At 42.7% G+C, this 20,889-nt stretch overlaps 1 protein-coding gene across 1 annotated transcript in view; it reads right to left on the bottom strand.

The window, feature by feature from the left end:
• Positions 1-20,662, bottom strand: part of LOC133114297 (formin-like protein 1) — a 34,021-nt gene extending 13,359 nt beyond the window's left edge. Inside the window, exons 1-12 of the mRNA XM_061223553.1 lie at positions 19,944-20,662; positions 12,443-12,526; positions 10,535-10,615; positions 9,351-9,424; positions 8,489-8,572; positions 7,322-7,465; positions 5,889-5,997; positions 5,157-5,233; positions 4,754-4,847; positions 3,577-3,651; positions 2,913-3,023; positions 1,882-2,031 (exon numbers count right to left, since the gene is read on the bottom strand). Of these exons, the coding sequence (XP_061079537.1) occupies positions 1,882-2,031; positions 2,913-3,023; positions 3,577-3,651; positions 4,754-4,847; positions 5,157-5,233; positions 5,889-5,997; positions 7,322-7,465; positions 8,489-8,572; positions 9,351-9,424; positions 10,535-10,615; positions 12,443-12,526; positions 19,944-20,102 (1,242 nt within the window). The 5' untranslated portion in view covers positions 20,103-20,662. The remainder of the gene's footprint in view (positions 1-1,881; positions 2,032-2,912; positions 3,024-3,576; positions 3,652-4,753; positions 4,848-5,156; positions 5,234-5,888; positions 5,998-7,321; positions 7,466-8,488; positions 8,573-9,350; positions 9,425-10,534; positions 10,616-12,442; positions 12,527-19,943) is intronic.
• Between the last annotated feature and the right edge of the window lie 227 nt (positions 20,663-20,889).

Raw genomic sequence — 20,889 nt, 5'->3', positions numbered from 1 at the left:
TGCAACTTCATTTTTGGATTTTCACCTAGATTTTGGTATTTGTGGCACTTCAGTTCATATTCAGTCTATCCCAGTAATACAGAAGTCTTATGTATTTTCATGATTTTCTGGAACAATCTTTTTCATAATGAAGTTCTGAAAAAATATTGTATTCAATTTATTTTTACATGTTCATTAAAAATATGTAATTCACATCTATCCCAGTGATAAAATCAATAAAATCATTTTTTGGCATTTTCACGATGTTCTGAAAAAATATTTTTCATTATAAAGTTCTGAAAAAATGTATTCAATTTATTTCTCCATATCTATTCAAAATATGCCATTCTCCATCTATCCCAGTCACAATGTATTTTTTGTGGAATTTATTTGACTTTTTAGACATAAGGCTTTTGTGTTAGTGATTTTCTGGGGGGAAAACAATTTTTTTGTTAAACAATTAATTGTATTTCATGTATTAATCCATATTTATTCAATATATGTAATTCCTCATCAATCCCATTGGTAAAATCACAAATTTATTTTCACTGGGTTTTAAGTAAAATGTATTTGTTAATGCAACATGTGTTGTTCATCCATTAAAATTATGAAATTGCACAAAATGTGCCCTCATAAATGTGTTCAGTTGCATAGTTTGATTACATTTCTTAAATTATTTTAGTTGAAAGTAGAGAACAGCCATGAAAGTGCCATGGCAGTCATTTCATCCATCTGAACATGAAGCACAAGTATAGAGAGAGAGTTGTGTGTGTGTGTGTGTGTGTGTGTAGGTATACATTCTCATGTGCGTGTTGTGTGTGTGTGTGTGTGTGTGTGTAGGTATACATTCTCACGTGTGTGTTGTGTCTGTGTGTGTGTGTGTGTAGGTATACATTCTCACGTGTGTGTTGTGTGTGTGTGTGTAGGTATACATTATCACGTGTGTGTTGTGTGTGTGTGTGTGTGTAGGTATACATTCTCACGTGTGTGTTGTGTGTGTGTGTAGGTATACATTCTCACGTGTGTGTTGTGTGTGTGTGTAGGTGTACATTCTCACGTGTGTGTTGTGTGTGTGTGTAGGTATACATTCTCATGTGTGTGTGTGTGTGTGTGTGTGTGTGTGTTGTGTGTAGGTATACATTCTCACGTGTGTGTTGTGTGTGTGTGTGTGTGTGTAGGTATACATTCTCACGTGTGTTGTGTGTGTGTGTGTGTGTGTGTGTGTAGGTATACATTCTCACGTGTGTGTTGTGTGTGTGTGTGTGTGTAGGTATACATTCTCATGTGTGTGTTGTGTGTGTGTGTGTGTGTGTGTGTGTGTGTGTGTGTGTGTGTGTGTGCGTGTGTAGGTATACATTCTCACGTGTGTGTTGTGTGTGTGTGTGTGTGTGTGTGTGTAGCTATACATTCTCACGTGTGTGTTGTGTGTGTGTGTGTGTAGGTATACATTCTCACGTGTGTGTTGTGTGTGTGTGTGTGTGTAGGTATACATTCTCACGTGTGTGTTGTGTGTGTGTGTGTGTGTGTAGGTATACATTCTCACGTGTGTGTTGTGTGTGTGTGTGTGTGTGTGTAGGTATACATTCTCACGTGTGTGTTGTGTGTGTGTGTGTGTGTGTGTGTAGGTATACATTCTCACGTGTGTGTTGTGTGTGTGTAGGTATACATTCTCACGTGTGTGTTGTGTGTGTGTGTGTGTGTGTGTGTGTAGGTATACATTCTCACGTGTGTGTTGTGTGTGTGTGTGTGTGTGTGTGTAGGTATACATTCTCACGTGTGCGTGTGTGTTGTGTGTGTGTGTGTGTAGGTATACATTCTCACGTGTGTGTGTGTGTGTGTGTGTGTAGGTATACATTCTCACGTGTGTGTTGTGTGTGTGTGTGTGTAGGTATACATTCTCACGTCTGTGTTGTGTGACTGTAACTCCTCCATGTGTTCCAGTAGGCCTCCTTTAGCCTCCACATCCTCCAGCAGAGCTCCCACATCAAACACATTGTCCAGATACGCCTGGATCTGGACCAGCAGCTTTTCACTCTCTGTGGACTTCAGCTTCTGTGACACAAATACACACACACAAATTAAATACGCATAGAGGCAAATACACAGAAATGCCAATGTACACAAACACACACAAATGTAAATGCACACAAATACGCACAAATGTACACACAAATACACACAAATGTAGAAATGCACACTAATGTATGGCTGAGTTGACCACTGATCACGTGGTGAACAGGTAAAGTGTAAACAGTTGGCTTACCACATTTTATTAATTAAAAGACTCAACACGCAACAGAACTTCTCCATAAAACAAGAAAAAGCCAACCTGGCAACCAAAATCCTCCAAAGAAAAGGAATCCCAAAAAACACTAACAGAAGTCCAGCCATCACTACGCAGCAGTATCCCCTCAAACACCTTTCCCAAAACCATCCTCCCTCTTCATGTAGCCCAATGATTAGTTAATGGGCCACAGTAACAGTGATTACAATTAATCACAGCTGTGGCCATGCCTGTATGTAGGGGCAGTGCCCTGGTGTACAGCACCTCATATTACCTCCCTGGCTTCACAACACAAATACATACACGCCCACATGCATGAATGTGCAGAAACACACACAAACATAGGGTTGAGAGAGCACAAGTCAATAATTGAAACAATCAAAGAAGAAGCCGGGAATTATTATTATACAACAGGTGAGATCTTCAATGTTGCTTCTGTAGTAGGGCTAGGCATAGGGATGGTGTGTTATGGTGACGGTTGTTGAGGGTTAGGTGTAGGGTTGGTGTGTTATGCCAATAATTGTTGAGGGTTAGGTGTAGAGTTGGCCTGTTGTGGTGACGGTTGATAAGGGTTAGGTGCTGGGTCGGCCTGTTCTGGCGACAGTTGTTGAAGGTTAGGTGTAGGGTTGGTGTGTTGCCTGTGACCCACCTCCAGGTACTGGTCTAGTCCATGCTGGGTGAACTCATACTGCAGGTGCACACGACAGTTCATGTTCTCCACTGAATGGACTACAATGTTTATGAACTGCATGCAAGCCACCTGCAGGAAAAGATAGAGGAGACAAGGAGGTAGGGAGGGAGAGAGAGAGAGAGAGAGACCACAATGTTATGATAATGCGGTGTCAAAAGGGGGTTAGACGTTTACCATTTAGCCTAATTAAGGATGGACTATTCAACTCCCAATATGTAGCCGTTTCAACCATTCCAGGTTTTCAAGAAGCCAGATGGCATACAGAGTCAGCAACATGCCACTAAACTAATTTGCTTCCATAAAAAACTAAAACAAAACAAAGCTGCTTCAAAACAGCTGGACAGATCCAATCCCTGATGAAAGTGGGACATGATTTGGAAGAAGGGCTCAACCGAACCTCTACTGCCCAGATTGTACCAGGGTGGAGCTATAGTGTGCTGTCAATCATCACTATTAATCTGTGAGTCAGTCAAACAACTTTGGTTGTCATAGCAGAACCCATAATACGGCACAATTAGTACTGTATTTGCCCATCAGTGGCAAATACAGTACGTAGCATACAGATAAGATTGCAGTTAAAACTGGTCAAATGAAACATGACTTTCACATGCAGTCTACTCACCATGAAGTCAATGTTGCTGTCCTCATTCATGAAATACTCCATGAGCTTCTCAAATCGGTTCTTCTCCCCGCTAACCTGTATATAACATAAGCACAGACACATAGACCAGTCAACTTTTTTACCACATTTAACAGCGTTTAACAACATTGAACTCCTTAACTATGACTTACAAATACCGCCAAAAAATAAATGGTACTTTCTTTGTCTTCACAAGCGTCTTCAGCTACATTTGTCAATGACTGATCCCTCCAAACAACATTTATGAAGACAACAAACCATTTAAAAACATTTGCATCAAACCTTACCCTTGCAGAAAAAGCACTTATATTTAGACTTGAGGCACAGACTCTTGAATATTGAGGACATTGAATTCTGGCCATACTGTCAAGGAGATGCCCGCCCTATATTTGAATAATGTCCCCACTAATTCCATTTAGCCACACCTCAGGTGGTTTTCCATGTTGGGGAAAAGATGGGGGAAATGCAGGCTGAACACTCGGGTCTCTAGCTGCCAGGCTGAGACAGGCAACAGGATGACCCGGACGTGTCAAACCCCTGATTGAGCCCTGGGCTCAGGCCTCTAGCTGTCTGTCTGAGACTGGAGACAGGATGACCTGGATGTGTTAATCCCCTGATTGAACCCTGGGCTCAGGCCTCTAGCTGTCTGTCTGAGACTGGAGACAGGATGACCTGGATGTGTTAATCCCCTGATTGAACCCTGGGCTCAGGCCTCTAGCTGTCTGTCTGAGACTGGAGACAGGATGACCTGGATGTGTTAATCCCCTGATTGAACCCTGGGCTCAGGCCTCTAGCTGTCTGTCTGAGACTGGAGACAGGATGACCTGGATGTGTTAATCCCCTGATTGAACCCTGGGCTCAGGCCTCTAGCTGTCTGTCTGAGACTGGAGACAGGATGACCTGGATGTGTTAATCCCCTGATTGAACCCTGGGCTCAGGCCTCTAGCTGTCTGTCTGAGACTGGAGACAGGATGACCTGGATGTGTTAATCCCCTGATTGAACCCTGGGCTCAGGCCTCTAGCTGTCTGTCTGAGACTGGAGACAGGATGACCTGGATGTGTTAATCCCCTGATTGAACCCTGGGCTCAGGCCTCTAGCTGTCTGTCTGAGACAGGCGACAGGGTGACCCAGAAGTGTAAAAACCCCTGACCTCCTGACCTCTTTGAAGTTGTTGAAGGCGGAGAGGATGATGTCATGCCCCCCCCTCACGAGGCACACAGCAGCCAGCAGCTCCAGCACTAGTGCCTTGGTCCTGTGAAGTGGAGCCCAATAACTGCAGTTAATAACACGGTGCAACACAGCCCCACTACCCCTATATGTGCAGAAATACAGCTAATCGCAGTTAATCAAGCTATGCAACAACGGTACAGAATCACAGACCCAACATAATGTGTGATTTATGAATCATCTACGTGTACGTAATTAATATGACTACACATATGCAAAATGCACACAAAAAACACAGACACAAACACAGACACACGCACACGCACACACGGTAAAGTTAATCCAAGAATTAAACCCACACATCAAACACAGAAGAAAAGGCAGGTTCCCCTACCTGTGGTTTTTGTTGTTGAGACTGAGTGTGATTTCGTTGACACATCGTGGGTGTGTCATCACCAGGTTAAACCCAGACTGCAGATAAGAGGACACAGTATGGTCACTCTGCTTATGGACACACACATCGCTGCCATACAACACCTCTCCTTTTCCCCATATATTTAGTACACAACAGCCCTGGTGTAAAATCCAGCTTTGACCAGATTGAAATACCAGTTATCAGCTGTTTCAAAACATAGCTTGAGCTGGTCAAACCATGTTTGAGGTAGAGCTGGCCTAACTGGCCAACCAGCTTCCAACTGTTTCAAAACCTAGCTTGAGCAGTTTTTTCAGCAGGGAGTATTTATGATTGATGCAGAAACTTTGTACTTTGTTGTACGTCGCTCTGGATAAGAGCGTCTGCCAAATGCCATTAATGTTAAAAAAAAAAATCCAATTTTATGCGTCTCATGAATATTGATGAAGGGGGAGTGGCTATCCTAGATATAAATTGGTAATGGATATTCTGTCCTTGCGCACATCGCTACAAATATAATGCATAATGTTACACAGGAAACTCCCTTTACCTCCTAGACTCCTAGAGTAAGGGAGCAGATGGGCAGAACATTAAGGAGTTGTAGGATACTAGAGTAAGGAAGTAGATGGGTGGATCATAGAAATTGTAAGATACTAGAATAGAGAAGTAGATGGGCAGAACATAGGAATTGTGGGATAGCTGGAGTTACAACACCTGGTAGTTCATGATGGCACGCAAACACATGATGCAGACGTGTACGTCTTCCTGACCAACAGCACGAGGAGAGCGCAGAGCCTTCACACTGTGAGCAAATGTGTTCAACCTGCCAGAGGAAGATGAGGAATGTAACTGAATGTAATAGAATGTGAGAAAGGGAAGGAAAAAGTAGGGAGGGATGCAGGGAAGACAAGTAGACATGGGGAGAATTACAGTTACAGTTGTTACAAGTCAATCAGTTAATTAGGTCAACACCTTGATCCCCTAACAAATCAATAGCAAAAATTGACCTATTTAAAAATATCTATTTTTAAGATGTCCTTGGTCCTAGGGAGGAGATAAGGAGGGAACAATGACATTGGCATGAATTCAGGCTTCTAATGCATATGGAATACAACCCTAAAACTTTGAGTAAATCATTTATGAAGCAGGTATTGTATATTTTATTAAGCATTTATAAATTATGCTCATTATCAACTGTCATTGTCAAAAATATCTAATCATTAAATATTAAATTATTTTGCTGTTTTGCATACACGGGCTTCATCACAAGAACATGACGAGTATTTTGGGAAACAATTTAACTACTAATTACTAAAAAGTGAATCTGTTTATCTGTACAACTTTGCTAATGTATCTGTACATCATTAATCCATGCTAACAACTACATTAGTTAATGCCAATTCATATTGGATTGGATTCATTATTGTCGCTGGTTAACTAATTATAGGTTAACTAATGCATCATGTAACCAATGCATGTTTTAACTACTAATGTAAAGCTCATTTCATGCTTAATTAAGTTATTTGCACATAACTAACTCGTATTAAGAACTACATGTGTTAATGCAAGTTCATATGAACCTACTGCAAAGTATTGCCATACTTTTAAAACTGTAATGCAACAGGGGGAAAAACTGTACTGTCATTTCTGTACTGTAGCGATAGACTGCATGTGAGACGCCTAAGACCTCAGCATCAAACTTAACATGCTAGCACACCCACACACCACAGAGTGCAGGGGCCAAGACCAAGATATCAGCATGAGACACAAAGGCTGGAGTATTTATAGACTCTCCTCTACGGGTATCTACCCCAGCCATTTGCAAATTGACTGCTGCAAATCGATTGTTGTACGTGCACAGCACTGAATAGTGTCTGCTCTGCATTAAATTGTTATATCTCTATTGGCATAGTTATTATATTTATTATACTGCCGGACACGTGACTGACATCAGACAACAACTGAAATATATTTGGGCCCTTATAATGTATTTTATAAATGTGGACCTAAATAAATCATTCAAATCTGTTTGTGTGTGTGTGTGTGTGTGTGTGTGCGAGGAGGTGAGGGGCTTACTGTACTCTGGGAGTGGGTGGGGTTTTTACCATATGGGCAGATAGTGGATGGGACTGCTGGGAGGGGCTTACCGTACAGTCAGGGAACGTGCAGATTTGGAGACGGAATGGGTGGGCGAGTTTCCTGCGCTTTTATTCAAGTCCTCAATGGATTTATCCAGCATCTTTACTCTCTCTGCTACCAGCACCCCATTGTCCACGTTCTCTGTGTCAATCCTGCATACACACACACATACATACACACACATACAAAAACAAACACACACACATATACACACACACACACAAACAAACACACACACACACACACACACACACACAAAAACAAACACACATATACACACACACACACACACACACACACAAAAACAAACACACACATACACACACACACACACACACAAAAACAAACACACACATACACACACACACATATACACACACACACACAAAAACAAACACACACATACACACACACACACACAAAAACAAACACACACACATACATACACACATGCACACACACATACACACATGCACACACACACACATACAGGCTTTGATCAATAATGATGCAGTGGCACATGCCCAGAGATAAGACAGCCTAAGTGCCTATTATTGCCATTCAATTCAAAGGGCATTGATTGGATGAGCTGTGCCAGCCGGTTGGTAAACAGTTGATAGACTCCCTGGTGAGAGAGGTTGGGGTGGCTCACAAGATGTGATTTATGTATGTACCCTTCTTTAAACTAAAAAGTATAACTTAACACAGCAATGGCTAGTCAATGCATTTTCCTGTTTAATAAATGTTGAATTAATAACCGTGAAATTCCCTATTATGAACGTGCAGTATGTCGGGCTACATACAAACACCAAGAACACATTCTCTTATTCAGTGAGTCATGGGTGCAGTCTAGGACCCCACTGCTATAGACCACTGCTAGTGCAGCCTGTGGGAGTCCTTCTGTAATTCATGAATCTGATGTTAATTGAACTGTGCGCACTTCCGTAAATACACTCAACCCAAAACACACTTAACCACGCCTTTCAAAATGACATTCAAAATGCACATATAACCTGCCATACAATGTTCAGACATGTGATGTAAAGCCCTATTCCTCAAGTCATGGTCCATGAGGGCCGAGACCTGCTGGTTTTCCTTCCACTGTACTAAATCATTAGGAGGCTTAATAGGAGAAAGCAGTGCATGTTTGAGGGGCAGGTTCGGGGGTCACTCACGGGACAGTGCCCTGGGCGTAGGACAGGTAGTCCACCAGCACATCCAGACCCTGATTCTGCTCATTCAGGAACTCCTGAGCCCACCTGCGGGAGGAGGGGAACGACTGTCAGATCACGACGAGGAAGAACAGATACGAACATTTCACTGCTAGTGCCTTTCCAATCTGGATGAGCACATATCGAGGCTTTGGTGCATGGTGTGTAAATAGGGAGCTATAGTGCATAGGAGGAACAGATACAAATGTTGGTACCTGTTTACAATAAGGTCTCATTAATTGGTATTAACTACTGTGGTTGTTAACATGAATGAATCAGTACAAATACATTAAGCACAAACTCAACTTTCCATTAATTAGTAGTTAAATACATTAAGTAATGTACAAGTTGCATGCTTATTTATACCTTAGCAACATAGGATACATGAGTAATCAACTAAAAATGTAGTTGAAATTCATTATTAATGTAAAAATACACGAACAAATTTGTACACATTAACATTTCAGTAGTTAGTAGAAACTACATTGCCAATTCATGTGACCTAATTGCAATCCACTCATTTTGAACAGTATTTCACCCATGAATCCATGAAACTCAATTATGTGTCACCCAAACATTTCACTGCTAATGTCTTTTTAATCTGGATCTGTGTAAATGGTAAATGGTTGGCATTTATATAGCACCTTTATCCAAAGTGCTGTACAATTTACGCTTCTCATTCACCCATTCACACACTCATACCAATGGCGAATGTCTGCCATACAAGGCACCAACGTTGTAGCATAAGCAAGGACTGAAGGAAAGCAGTTGACCATCTGGTTACAATTGAGACTCTGCGATAGAGCAGGGGGATTCTGGTCCTCACCCAATGTGATTGGTCCGAAGGGAGATCTCCAGCTCTCTCAGGACCTTAGTGGACTCCTCGACCCTTTTCTTAAACTGAGGGAACACAGACAGATGAGCTCACTGCAGTGTACCGGCAGAAAAGACAAAAACCAGTCTGAAGCTAGGCCGCAATCTGTAGCTCACAACATTATCAAACCCTGGACCTCCCAAACCTGTTCCTAGAGATCTACCACCATGTAGGTTCTCAATCCAACCCTAATTCGGCACACTTGACTCTACTAATTAGCAGATTAAAAATGATCTTTAGCTGTTCAATGAGGTGTGCTTTGTTAGTGTGGGAGTGAAAACCTATAGGATGGTTGAAATCCAGGAACAGGGTTGGGCGGCCTTAATTTACCATAAATACCTTAAACGTTTATATTTGAAAGAACAAACTTTCAAAAAGCCACTTCAGCCAATTAATGGCTTGCATTCATTGACAGGAACACACAAACAGACATTATTACTACTACTACAACTGCTAATAATAATGGTAAATGGTTGGAATTTATATAGCGCCTTTATCCAAAGTGCTGTACAATTGATGCTTCTAATTCACCCATTCATACATACACACACTCACACACCAACGGCGATTGGCTGCCATGCAAGGCACGACCAGCTTGTCAGGAGCATGTCTGACACAGCCCGGGCGGGGGATCGAACCGGCAAACCCTCCGACTGCCAGACGACTGCTCTTACTGCCTGAGCCATGTCGTCCCCCATAATAATAATACAACAGAATTCAACTGGCAAAACATAGCCTAAAGTTTGCTTGGTCATGACACCTGACTTACAGCCACCTCATTGACACTGAAAAGTGAGAAACAGAACTGCAACGCAGAGAAAACCAAATCACGAGGGATGAGAAACACAGAGCTGTGTGTCCGCTGCTAATGTGGCTTTCTACTCTCAGTGAGTTATTGACCCCGTTGAAGGGACTCAGAGGTTTCAAATAAGAAAACATGGCAATTTATGAGAGAATGTTGCCTGGGCCCACTGGATTGGGTGAGAGAATTACATCTTGTTAACTACAGTCTTCATGCATATAATTCATAGAGGACAGTCCCTGTCTGCATTTCTACTATGGCGCCCTCTGGTGGCTTGGTGATTGGTGTGCAGTCAACACTTAGCACTGCAGAGAGGATCTGGGAAGCGACTGACCCGGGAGGTTCCACTCTGGTCCAGGTAGATCCTGATCTTCGACAGGTAGGCAGAGGGCGGGTTTTTCACCTGGAAGCGCTCCTGCAGAGACAGGTGAAGAGGTACAACGGTCCTTCAGACTGAGATTTCTTACCGTGACCCTGCACTTGAGGGCAATACAACTGCTGCTTTGTGAACTGATTATCTTTAAGCATAATCATCATAATAATAGCATCTCACAGTCTCCGAAAAGAGTACACATGAGTCAAATAGGACCATAAGGGACCAGTCAGTTGATTTAACACTGAACGTGTAATGTAATTAGATTCGCATTTACTTTATATCCTTTACATATTGTTATGCTGTACTTCACAGTCCCTGGTGAGGAGTTCAAATGAGCAATATGACCATTTTTAACAGTAACAGTAGTTTTTGAGGCAACATTGAATATGCAGTATATATTAGTTTAGTTCAATTCAGCAATACCCCAACCACAGCAGCTACACAAACGGATGCGCTAGATTGCAGAAGACCTCAGCTCCTCCCAAAAGAGTTGCGAATAAAATGGCCGGCATTTATAAACAGTACTGCGTGTGAGAAGGGCGAAACGGGCCTTTGTTCGTGGAAAGCCGAAAAAAACAGTTTTAACCGCAGCCCTCTGCATTATCGTACACAGCGCTCCCCTCAAACAGCACAGGAAGACAGCTGACACACCTCGGTTGCCATGGCAGCGCATAATATTGATGAGCGGCAACTGGCGCTCGCTGTGACTGTGTGCGCTGCTTTATGCTGTCGTCAAGTCAGGCCTACAAACACAAGCACACGTCCCTCCGGCTTCATTTGTGGGAATTTTTTGATTGATTTAATTCCATTGTGTTCGTATAGGATCGTTTCTACAGAGACGAAACAGACGAAACAGACGAAAGCAAAAAAGAAAGGCCTAACATTAAAAAAAAAAAAAAAAAACTCCCCAGTGGGAAGACAAAACTGAAATAGTACTGTGAAAAAAAAAAAACACCTGAAGAGGAAGCCAGCTCTGTCGTTCAGCTATGTGTCAGTAGTTAAGGTTAGGCTAAAGGGGGATTGAGAGGTACCAGGGAAACTACGGGGCACATAATCATAGAGACTATGGCACATCAGATTACCGGCAATCCAAGCAAAAAAAACGATATATTACAGCAGATCTGTTATGACTACTTGATGACATATAACATTATGACCCAACATCCACCCAACATCATTTGTGAGCTGAGATGAGACTAAATATTAAATTTTTTTAGCATACAGCCTTCATCATGATGATGTTACTGTATGTGCAGATGGAAACCGTATATGGGCCAATTCAAAATTTTCAGAATTACAGAATATACTTTTAGGCAGGCTGCAATTATATACTTTCTTCATTACAGAAAAAAAACTACATTTATTTAAAAATAAATAAAGGTTGCCATCAGCATGTAACAGAGCATATAATTTCACTTCGATCAATGAAGGTTTTAATTAAAATTGTGTGTATACATTGTTACAGAAGACACTATCACAAAAAGAACCAGGCCTCAACCCCCAAAAAGTGAACAATTGAGGTAAAAAAATGAATAAATAAAAAACTTCCCAGTGGAAGCAAAACACTCAAACGGACAGGAGAAAAAACTCCCCAAAGGAAACATGGCGTGTAATAGGACTGACAGAATGAATGGTAACAGAAATATAAGGAAGGATCTATCAGAGCAAATGATCAAATGAGTGGGGTAGGTTTCGTGGCAGTACCCACAAACACAAGCCGATCCTGGGGCTGTGTGGACGATGCTCTCACCTGATCACAGACCAATTCCCACTTTTTATCACTGTTGTACTGACTCAGTAGTTCTCACCTGATCACAGACCAATTCCCACTTTTTATCACTGTCGTACTGACTCAGTAGTTCTCACCTGATCACAGACCAGTTCCCACTTCTTATCGTTGTCGTACTGACTCAGTAGTTTCACCTTGTCCGGTGGCAGATTCATAGAGTTCTGTGGAAAGATCAAAATCATAATTAACAAGGAAAATGTTCAAACAGAATTCCAAGAGCTATAATTCATTTATTAGTGGTTAGCTGTGAAAGTAAGAACGGTATTCTGAACAGCGTAACATGCGCACGGTACCTCTGAAAGTTTCAAGCACCACATACTCCATGTTTATCTTGTAAATGAGATACCAAAAACAAAATACCGTCAAAGGGTCAGAAATAAATTATGATTTTACTTTCAAAGTGTTCCAGTAGCAAGATGCCCAAAACTATAAGTCTATACTCTCTTTGTCTCCACAGAGGAACCCTTTTTAGTTATTTATGGAAAACTCTATCATTGACACGTGCAGTGTGAAAGCTTGCAGACAAAGAAGCCTTTTGCCAATCAATTAACCCTTGAACTAGATAGGTCAGAGGTAGAACCAGAAAGAGTTCTTCTATGGAATCACAGGGTTCCTTTTGGAGAGTGTAGTTATTTTAGGTGCAGATGGCACTGCAATACCACAAACTGAGTCCGTGCTCAGACATCTCAAGAGTGTATGATAAAGGACAGTGTTGCCTTGATTTCCTGGCAGGTGATGAATGTGTTTATGAAGTGTTAAATGATGCAGAGAGAAGAATGTTTTCATATCATCTGACAGGTTCCCACCAACTGCCACAAGCAGCGGGGTAAATGTGTCCAGGAGGATTATGCTGGGAATGATCTGGCAACCAGGGCACACCGGGGATCATCAGATCTCACCCTCCAAACCAAGTCTGGCTCCTATTCTCCCGGGTAATTACCTGAACAATTAGTGCTACCGATTGGTCAGGCTGTCTTCACACCTGACTCCCAGGTAAAGGGAGGGTGGAAAAGTAGCAGTTCTCAGCCCATGAGGACCACGGTTTGACGATCTCTGAGCTACACACAGTCTCTGAGTAAGGGTTCCCCAATACTCAAAAAAATGCATTGCTATATTTCTGTGTGTACACTTTGGCAAAATTAACAAATGTATTTCATGCCAATAAAGAATTTTGAATTTGAGAGATAGCGATAAAGAAAGAGAGAAGGAAAAGACTAAGCAAATATCCTACAGCCACAGTCCTGAAATCCCTGGAGAGAAGAAAAGAGGGTGAGAGAGACCAAGAGAAAGACAGGGGGAGTGCCTTAGTATTATGACAGTTCTGGTACCTCTTGTCACAGAATGTGATCTCAAGACCCTAGAGGCTCTTAAAAAAGATTTCCCACCACCACAGCTCCCTATTAATGTGGAAATGATTATAGCTGCTCTCCTTATTTTAACCTGGGACCCAAAAGCAACCCATTACTCTGTTACAGGTAACTCATACAAGATTAGCCCAAGTCAAACGCAAAAGGAGTGAGTGAATTAAGATTCAATAACCTTGGGTCATTGTGCATTAATACATGACCTTATACACACGTACGCACACACAACCAATCTGTAAACATATTTATACTCTATATTACGTTTCTATGACACTGAAAAACACTTCCTGCAATACTATGCCTACGCTAATGTGTTTATCTCGACTAGATCTCTGACTTGATTATGTTAAAGTGTAGTATGTATACCCACACAGGAACTGATTTTGATAAGTGAGGGTTTTTTTTTAAATCCAGACCAGTAGCTCATGAAATATAATCTTCTATCTCTTTGGGGCAAGTCAAGTCAAACTCTAGACATCGTCAAACATATTGAGATACTGGTGGTGCTAGATCAGATCAGGTCCAAAATGTTGGGTGTGGACAGAAATGGAAGAATGTTCTTTGGGGTGTTGGCTGACATGAAAAACCGTCTGTGGCTTTTTCATAACACATAAGCACCCCGCTCACAAGTTTACTTTTGTACGCCTCATTCAAAATAGGGGTGGAGTGGGTGGAGATCAGCAAATAGTTAAGTGTGCAGTATGCTCACACACAGAGACTCGTAGTCACACACATACATACACACACACAGACTCATAGTCACACACATACATACACACACACAGACTCATAGTCACACACATACACACACACACAGACTCATAGTCACACACATACATACACACACACACACAGACTCATAGTCACACACATACACACACACAGACTCATAGTCACACACATACACACACACAGACTCATAGTCACACACATACATACACACACACAGACTCATATTCACACACATACACACACACAGACACAGACTCATAGTCACACACATACATACACACACACACACAGACTCATAGTCACACACATACATACACACACACACACAGACTCATAGTCACACACATACATACACACACACACAGACTCATAGTCACACACATACATACACACACACACACAGACTCATAGTCACACACATACATACACACACACACACAGACTCATAGTCACACACATACACACACACACACACACAGACTCATAGTCACACACATACATACACACACACACACAGACTCATAGTCACACACATACATACACACACACACACACAGAGACTCATAGTCACACACATACACACACACACACACACAGACTCATAGTCACACACATACATACACACACACACACAGACTCATAGTCACACACATACATACACACACACACAGACTCATAGTCACACACATACATACACACACACACACAGACTCATAGTCACACACATACATACACACACACACAGACTCATAGTCACACACAAACACACACACAGACTCATAGTCACACACATACACAAACACAGACTCATATTCACACACACACACACACACACACACACACAGAAACACATACACTCACATTCACACTCCACTCACACACACACACACACACAAGCAAGACAGTTTTGAGATGGTGAGTCAATAGGGATAGTCTCCTTGGCCTAAGAGGATGTACTGTCATCAGTCTACATGTGACAAATCTGATATTTTGACATTTGCATGTGACTAGATGAACGTACATACACACAGTCATGCGCACAGTCTGACAAAAAATGTTTGGCAAACACTGGATTGGACCACAGTAAATCTTAAAACAAAAGAAAAGTTACTAAACAACCTAATAACTAAATATGAAGAGGATGGCAGATAACCCAGTAACATACTGTATATGCCTTCCTCCCTTTGGTCTGGAAAATAATTAGCAGCATGTCACTCCAAGCGGATTTCTGCCTCTGAAATGTTTCTTCAGTCCATTAGCAAGGCACTTCCAATTGATTGGCTGCAGTTCACAGTCTCTGATTGGTTGAGAGCAGTTGCATAGACGCTGATTGGCTCACTTTCCTCAGATAGCAGGGTTAAGTCATTGAGAGAAAGGGAACTTTATTTTGTAATTTCGGGCTGACGGAAAGGGGAGCAGGAAACGGTAGGATTAACCAAGGTTGTGAAAGAGGGTGTGTAAGAGCTGAAGCACGTTACCATAACAACAAAAATTTCATTTCTGCCCCACAATTGACCCCCATGGCTGACGTTGATTAGAGGAATTCCAATAACTAACACTCGCACATTGAAACCAGGGTCATAGCAAATTTAGATGAATAGTGATATAGTGCAATTCAACCACAAAATATTTCCCTTTCACCAATATTTTGTTGTTCATTTCAAATAGGCTGAGTGGATGGATTTATAAAAAAATCTTGACATTACCCTTGAGCAAGGCCCTTAACCCTGCATTGCTCCAGGGGAGGATTGTCTCCTGCTTAGTCTAATCAACTGTACGTCGCTCTGGATAAGAGCATCTGCCAAATGCCATTAATGTAATGTCTCCGCAGAGTATAAATCACAGGTAGAGCTGGAGGCGCCAGCAGGGATTTTGGGCCCCGTGAAAAGACCTCCCATCGGGCCCCACCACCCCAGGGCCCCCGTCAGTCAGCATGCTTGGAGTCACCCTAACACCCTAACTAATAAAAGACATGACACTGAAACAGTTTCTCTGTCTACAGGCCAGAAGTAGCGGTGGATTTTGAATCACCATCCCACCTCCTCTCATCAGTGCACTACAGGGTTCAGTGAAACACAACCACAGAAAAGTGATCTGACTACAGCAAACCCACCTATGACCTCATTACCAAAAAATAAGGCACGCTGGAAAGAAATGTTTTTGAAAAGAGGATGTGTCCTTAACAACACCCCCCCCCAGTGTGTCACATGCATGTGCAAAGGGGAACAAAATGTGAAAAAAGACCTGTGACAGTGAACAGCCTCAATGTGACTTAACCATTATATAACCACTGGGACTCACAGAGATGCCAGGGGTTGGTTCTCCACCGTATCCCCAGTAACTATAAATAATTTCATTTCATAGTTATATTTGTGGGGGAAGGCCTCTATATCCTGACCCTCTGGGAAATGAAGCTCTGACCTCATCACCTCAGTTAGAGTCTTAACCGCTACGCAACGTGTTTGACAGCATGGTTCCCATGGAGACAAGAGGGCCCTGCAAACAGCCTTACAGAGATCAACAAATTACAGCATGTTTACTGTAAATGACACAGCCTCTTACACCTTTGAGGAATAGGCTTTTTGAAATGCTAATTCTGTGCTCTAGGGCTCCATTGTTTTCAATTACCAGCAGTGATTGTCACATCAGCACGAGAATGTTCAGTTAAAGGTACAATAGGTAATTTCGGACAGTCAAGGGAGGAATTGCAGCAACAAAAACCTTCAAACCACAGCACTGTTTGGTAAATGGACTGACGTTGGCACCTCCCCCTCTCAGAACCTCCACCTCACGCTCACGACTACTGTCTGTTCTGGCTCCACGGTGGTGGAACGAACTCCCCGTTGAGGTCAGAACTATAGAATCCCTCCCCACCTTCAAGCGCAAGCTGAAGACACACCTCTTCAAACAGCACCTCTCCCCATCCCTCCCTACCTCCCTGTGAACCTTAATTGTTGTCTCTGTGACTTGTGTATCAGTATTTTAGTTGGCTAGGTAAGCAGTGTTTGGATAGTTAACTTTGGTGACTTTTGCTCTGTTTGTTTGTTTGTTCAAAAAAAAAAAAAAAAAAAAAAAAAAAAAAAAAAAAAATGGCCCTTGTCCTTATCTTTGTTGTACAGGTAGCAGTTGAAATTGTACTTACCTCTAGGGTCTTTCAGCGAACTTATCCCTGGTTATGGGTATGCACTTTGTTGTACGTCGCTCTGGATAAGAGCGTCTGCCAAATGCCAATAATGTAATGTAATGTAATGTAATGTAACGTTGATACGCCATTAGCTGTGGCAATTAGAACCAATTTTCAACCAATGAGCTTGAATTATTGTACAGTTATACAATGTTTTGGTACAGAGTGTCGGGCCGTCAACTGTATATTTTGAAACTCGAATTTAAGGACTATAAACATGTCAGTGAGCCTATTTCAATGATAGGAAGGGATTTACAATGGTCTTGTAACATCTTACCTATTGTACCTGTAAGAACATTTTAATCACATATTTCTGACCGTACACCATATAGGGTTAATAGCTGTGTAGGCCCAGCAATAGGCCTGGAATGAACCGACAGTTGTCCTTTTCTTCAGAAAAAATGTTTTTTTCAGTGCAAGCGCAATGTTCCCCTTCACTTGGGTGTAACTTGCCGAGCCGTTTCTGATGAGAAAATAATGACTGTATCCCTGAACATAATTGAGAGTCGATTTAAGGGCACATGTTAATTGAATGCATGCCAATATCTTTGGTTCTTTTTACAGTGTTGACAGACTTTGCTCAGATCAGTTCCACCATTTTCCCACGCAGAGGCCCGTGTCAGGAAAAGGGTTGGGTAAGCTGGTCCTAGATCAGTCGCTGGGGTCAAAGGAACAGCACTATGAGCTAATCCCACCAAATAATTTGTCAACCTGCATCGCAGCCACAAGGCTGATAAATGTTGAGTCTATCTATCTACTATCTATAAAAGATCAGTGTTTTGTACTAAAAACAACAAAAATGAAAAGATTTCTGCCCCACAATTGACCTCCACGACTCAGGTTGATTAGAGGAATTCTAATAACCAACACTTGTACATTGAAGCCAGTAATTACAATGCAAAACCCTAAAGCAGAAAAACTAAGCAAAGCATATTTTTTCCTTAATAACTGACTTAGAATCCAATCACCAACTCCAACTACACATCTGTGGTCTTAATAGCATGACCATTAGTGATGGTCAAGCCCTGAATTTATTTGTCAATTTCAAACTGCCTATCAGATGATCACTGTGCATTTCCACACCTAAACTATATGCAGAATCACGATTAATGGGGTGAAACAACTAGAAGTCTAGAAGGGAACAAGTTATATTCTTCCTGTAATTAAAAAAAAAAGAAGCAGCAAAGAATAATGAAAAACCATGAAGAACTTGAATTGAATTTGTTGTCATAAAGCACAATCAGTCTACATGCTGTTAAGGAGCGTGCTTGTTGCTGTAGTCGAGTAGTGTATTAAAGTGAAGAATGAGGACTGCACTACTCATTCCACCAGTGAAATGGTAACCGTCAGAACTGTTTCAGTGCAGAGCAAACAGGAAGTGCGGGCGTTGCGACACTCGCACACATCATTTGCATGCATTGCACCGCACTGCACCTCACTGCTCCAGAGTCCAGAGAGTCAATAACGCGTTCCGTCTTAACTTCCTCACGACGGCCAATGATAAATCACAATGTTATACCTGAAAATGAAGTCAATTTCATGCTTTCTTTACAAAGCATTCATCTTTTGAAAAGGGCGCCAACCCAAAACTGGAGTTACTGTGCTGCGCACGTGAACATTTCCTGTCAAACTGAGTTCCTCAGTGGACAGACTGCTGATGCAACCCAGTGCTGTCCAAAAGATACCGCTGTTGGACAGCACATTCACTTGGGATGTGCTTCAGAAGGTGATGACTATGCCAACAATTAATTTTTTATTCATTATTTTCTCAATTGAAGCATCACTTATTCAATTAAAATCTGTCCTCAAGGACAACATGAAAATTCTGACAATATTAACGTTTTGACCTTAGTCTGACCTGATATCAGAGCTTTGTGTCATTTCCTCTACTCACTGACTACATTTAAAGGCAATATGAAGGTGCAAAGCTGAGCTCTTCTGCAGGGCAAATGGACAGGACAGATTTTATGGGTTTATGGTTGGATGAAACAGTAGCTGCAGCAGCATGAAATGTGTTCAGCATTGACTGAAATGGAGGTTTGAAGTCCAAAGGGCATCTCCAAACCTGAACACCTGTGTGTGTGAACGCATGCATTTGTGTGTGTGTGTGTGTGTGTGTGTCTTTGTGTGTGTGGGTCTGTGAAGAGTACCACAGAGAGAGGACAGAGAGAGAGAGGACAGGGGAGAATTATAAAGAGAGCAAGAGAGAACAGGCGATAGAGAGACAGAGAGAACGATGGGGAGGAGAAAAGAGTAAGAGAGAACAGGACACATAATAGAGAGAGATAATGAACTCACCAGCACCACGTTAAACCTCTCCTCCAGCTCCTCCTCTGGGGGCATGGGCAGTTTCGGGGTGCAGGCCTGTTTCTGCAGGGGAGCCGGGGTGGGGACGGCCACCGTGGTCCGGGGCTCCGGTCCCGCAGCCTGCTCCGTGCTCCCCGCCGCGTTACCCATCTGCACCTTCTTCAGGGCTCCGAGGCCCAGGCAGTCCAGAACCCCCAAAAACCCTGAAGCCCTGATCTAAAGCCCACCTCTAAAGAAGCCCTGCGCTGAAGCTCTGATCTAAAGCCCACCTCTAAAGCCCTGCTTCTAAAGTCTGAAGTCCACCAGTAAAGTCCAGCAGTATATTCCACCTCTTAAAACATTGCTTTTAAAGCCTACATCCGAAGCTCTAAACTCTAAAGCTCACCCCTAAAGCCCTTCGCTAAATCTCACCTCGCAGACCAGAAAGAAAAAAACGAGCCAAAAAACAACAAGTTACTCCTCTTATCCTCTAGAAGCGCGTCGGTGAGAGGCAGTGGGTTTCCACACCTGCCGTCGTTCTCTCGCTGTCGGCTTGACCTCGGGGTAGCGGTCCGAAACGGAGTCTCATCTCCCGAAGGCCGACCGGAGCGCGTGCGCGGCGATAAACACAGAATAGCTAGCGAGGCATCCGCGCTGTCACAGCACTGCGTGCGGAGCAGTTACCTCAGAGAGCTCGGAGAGGAAGGTGACGCCCGCGCAAGTCGTAGCTGCCTAGGGCCAAACCACAGAAGCAGAAGCGGAGAGGGCCCAGCTTCCTGTGTGTCAGAGGAAGCCAGAAGACAGAAACACAAACTCTGCAAGCTTCTGCCAGGCGATTGAGAGGGGGGGGGGGGGGGGGATGGGGTATCGGAGGTGTGGTGATTCAGGTGGCGGGGGGGGGTTTTCGGGCGATCTCGCTACCAGTAGACTCCCTGGGGTCCTCACAAGAAACTGAGAT

The sequence above is a fragment of the Conger conger genome, chromosome 16 (assembly GCF_963514075.1).
Source record: "Conger conger chromosome 16, fConCon1.1, whole genome shotgun sequence".
NCBI classification, from domain to species: Eukaryota; Metazoa; Chordata; class Actinopteri; order Anguilliformes; family Congridae; genus Conger; species Conger conger.
The sequence above is the reverse complement of the archived record's forward strand: the minus strand, read 5'-3'. Positions and strand labels throughout refer to the sequence as shown.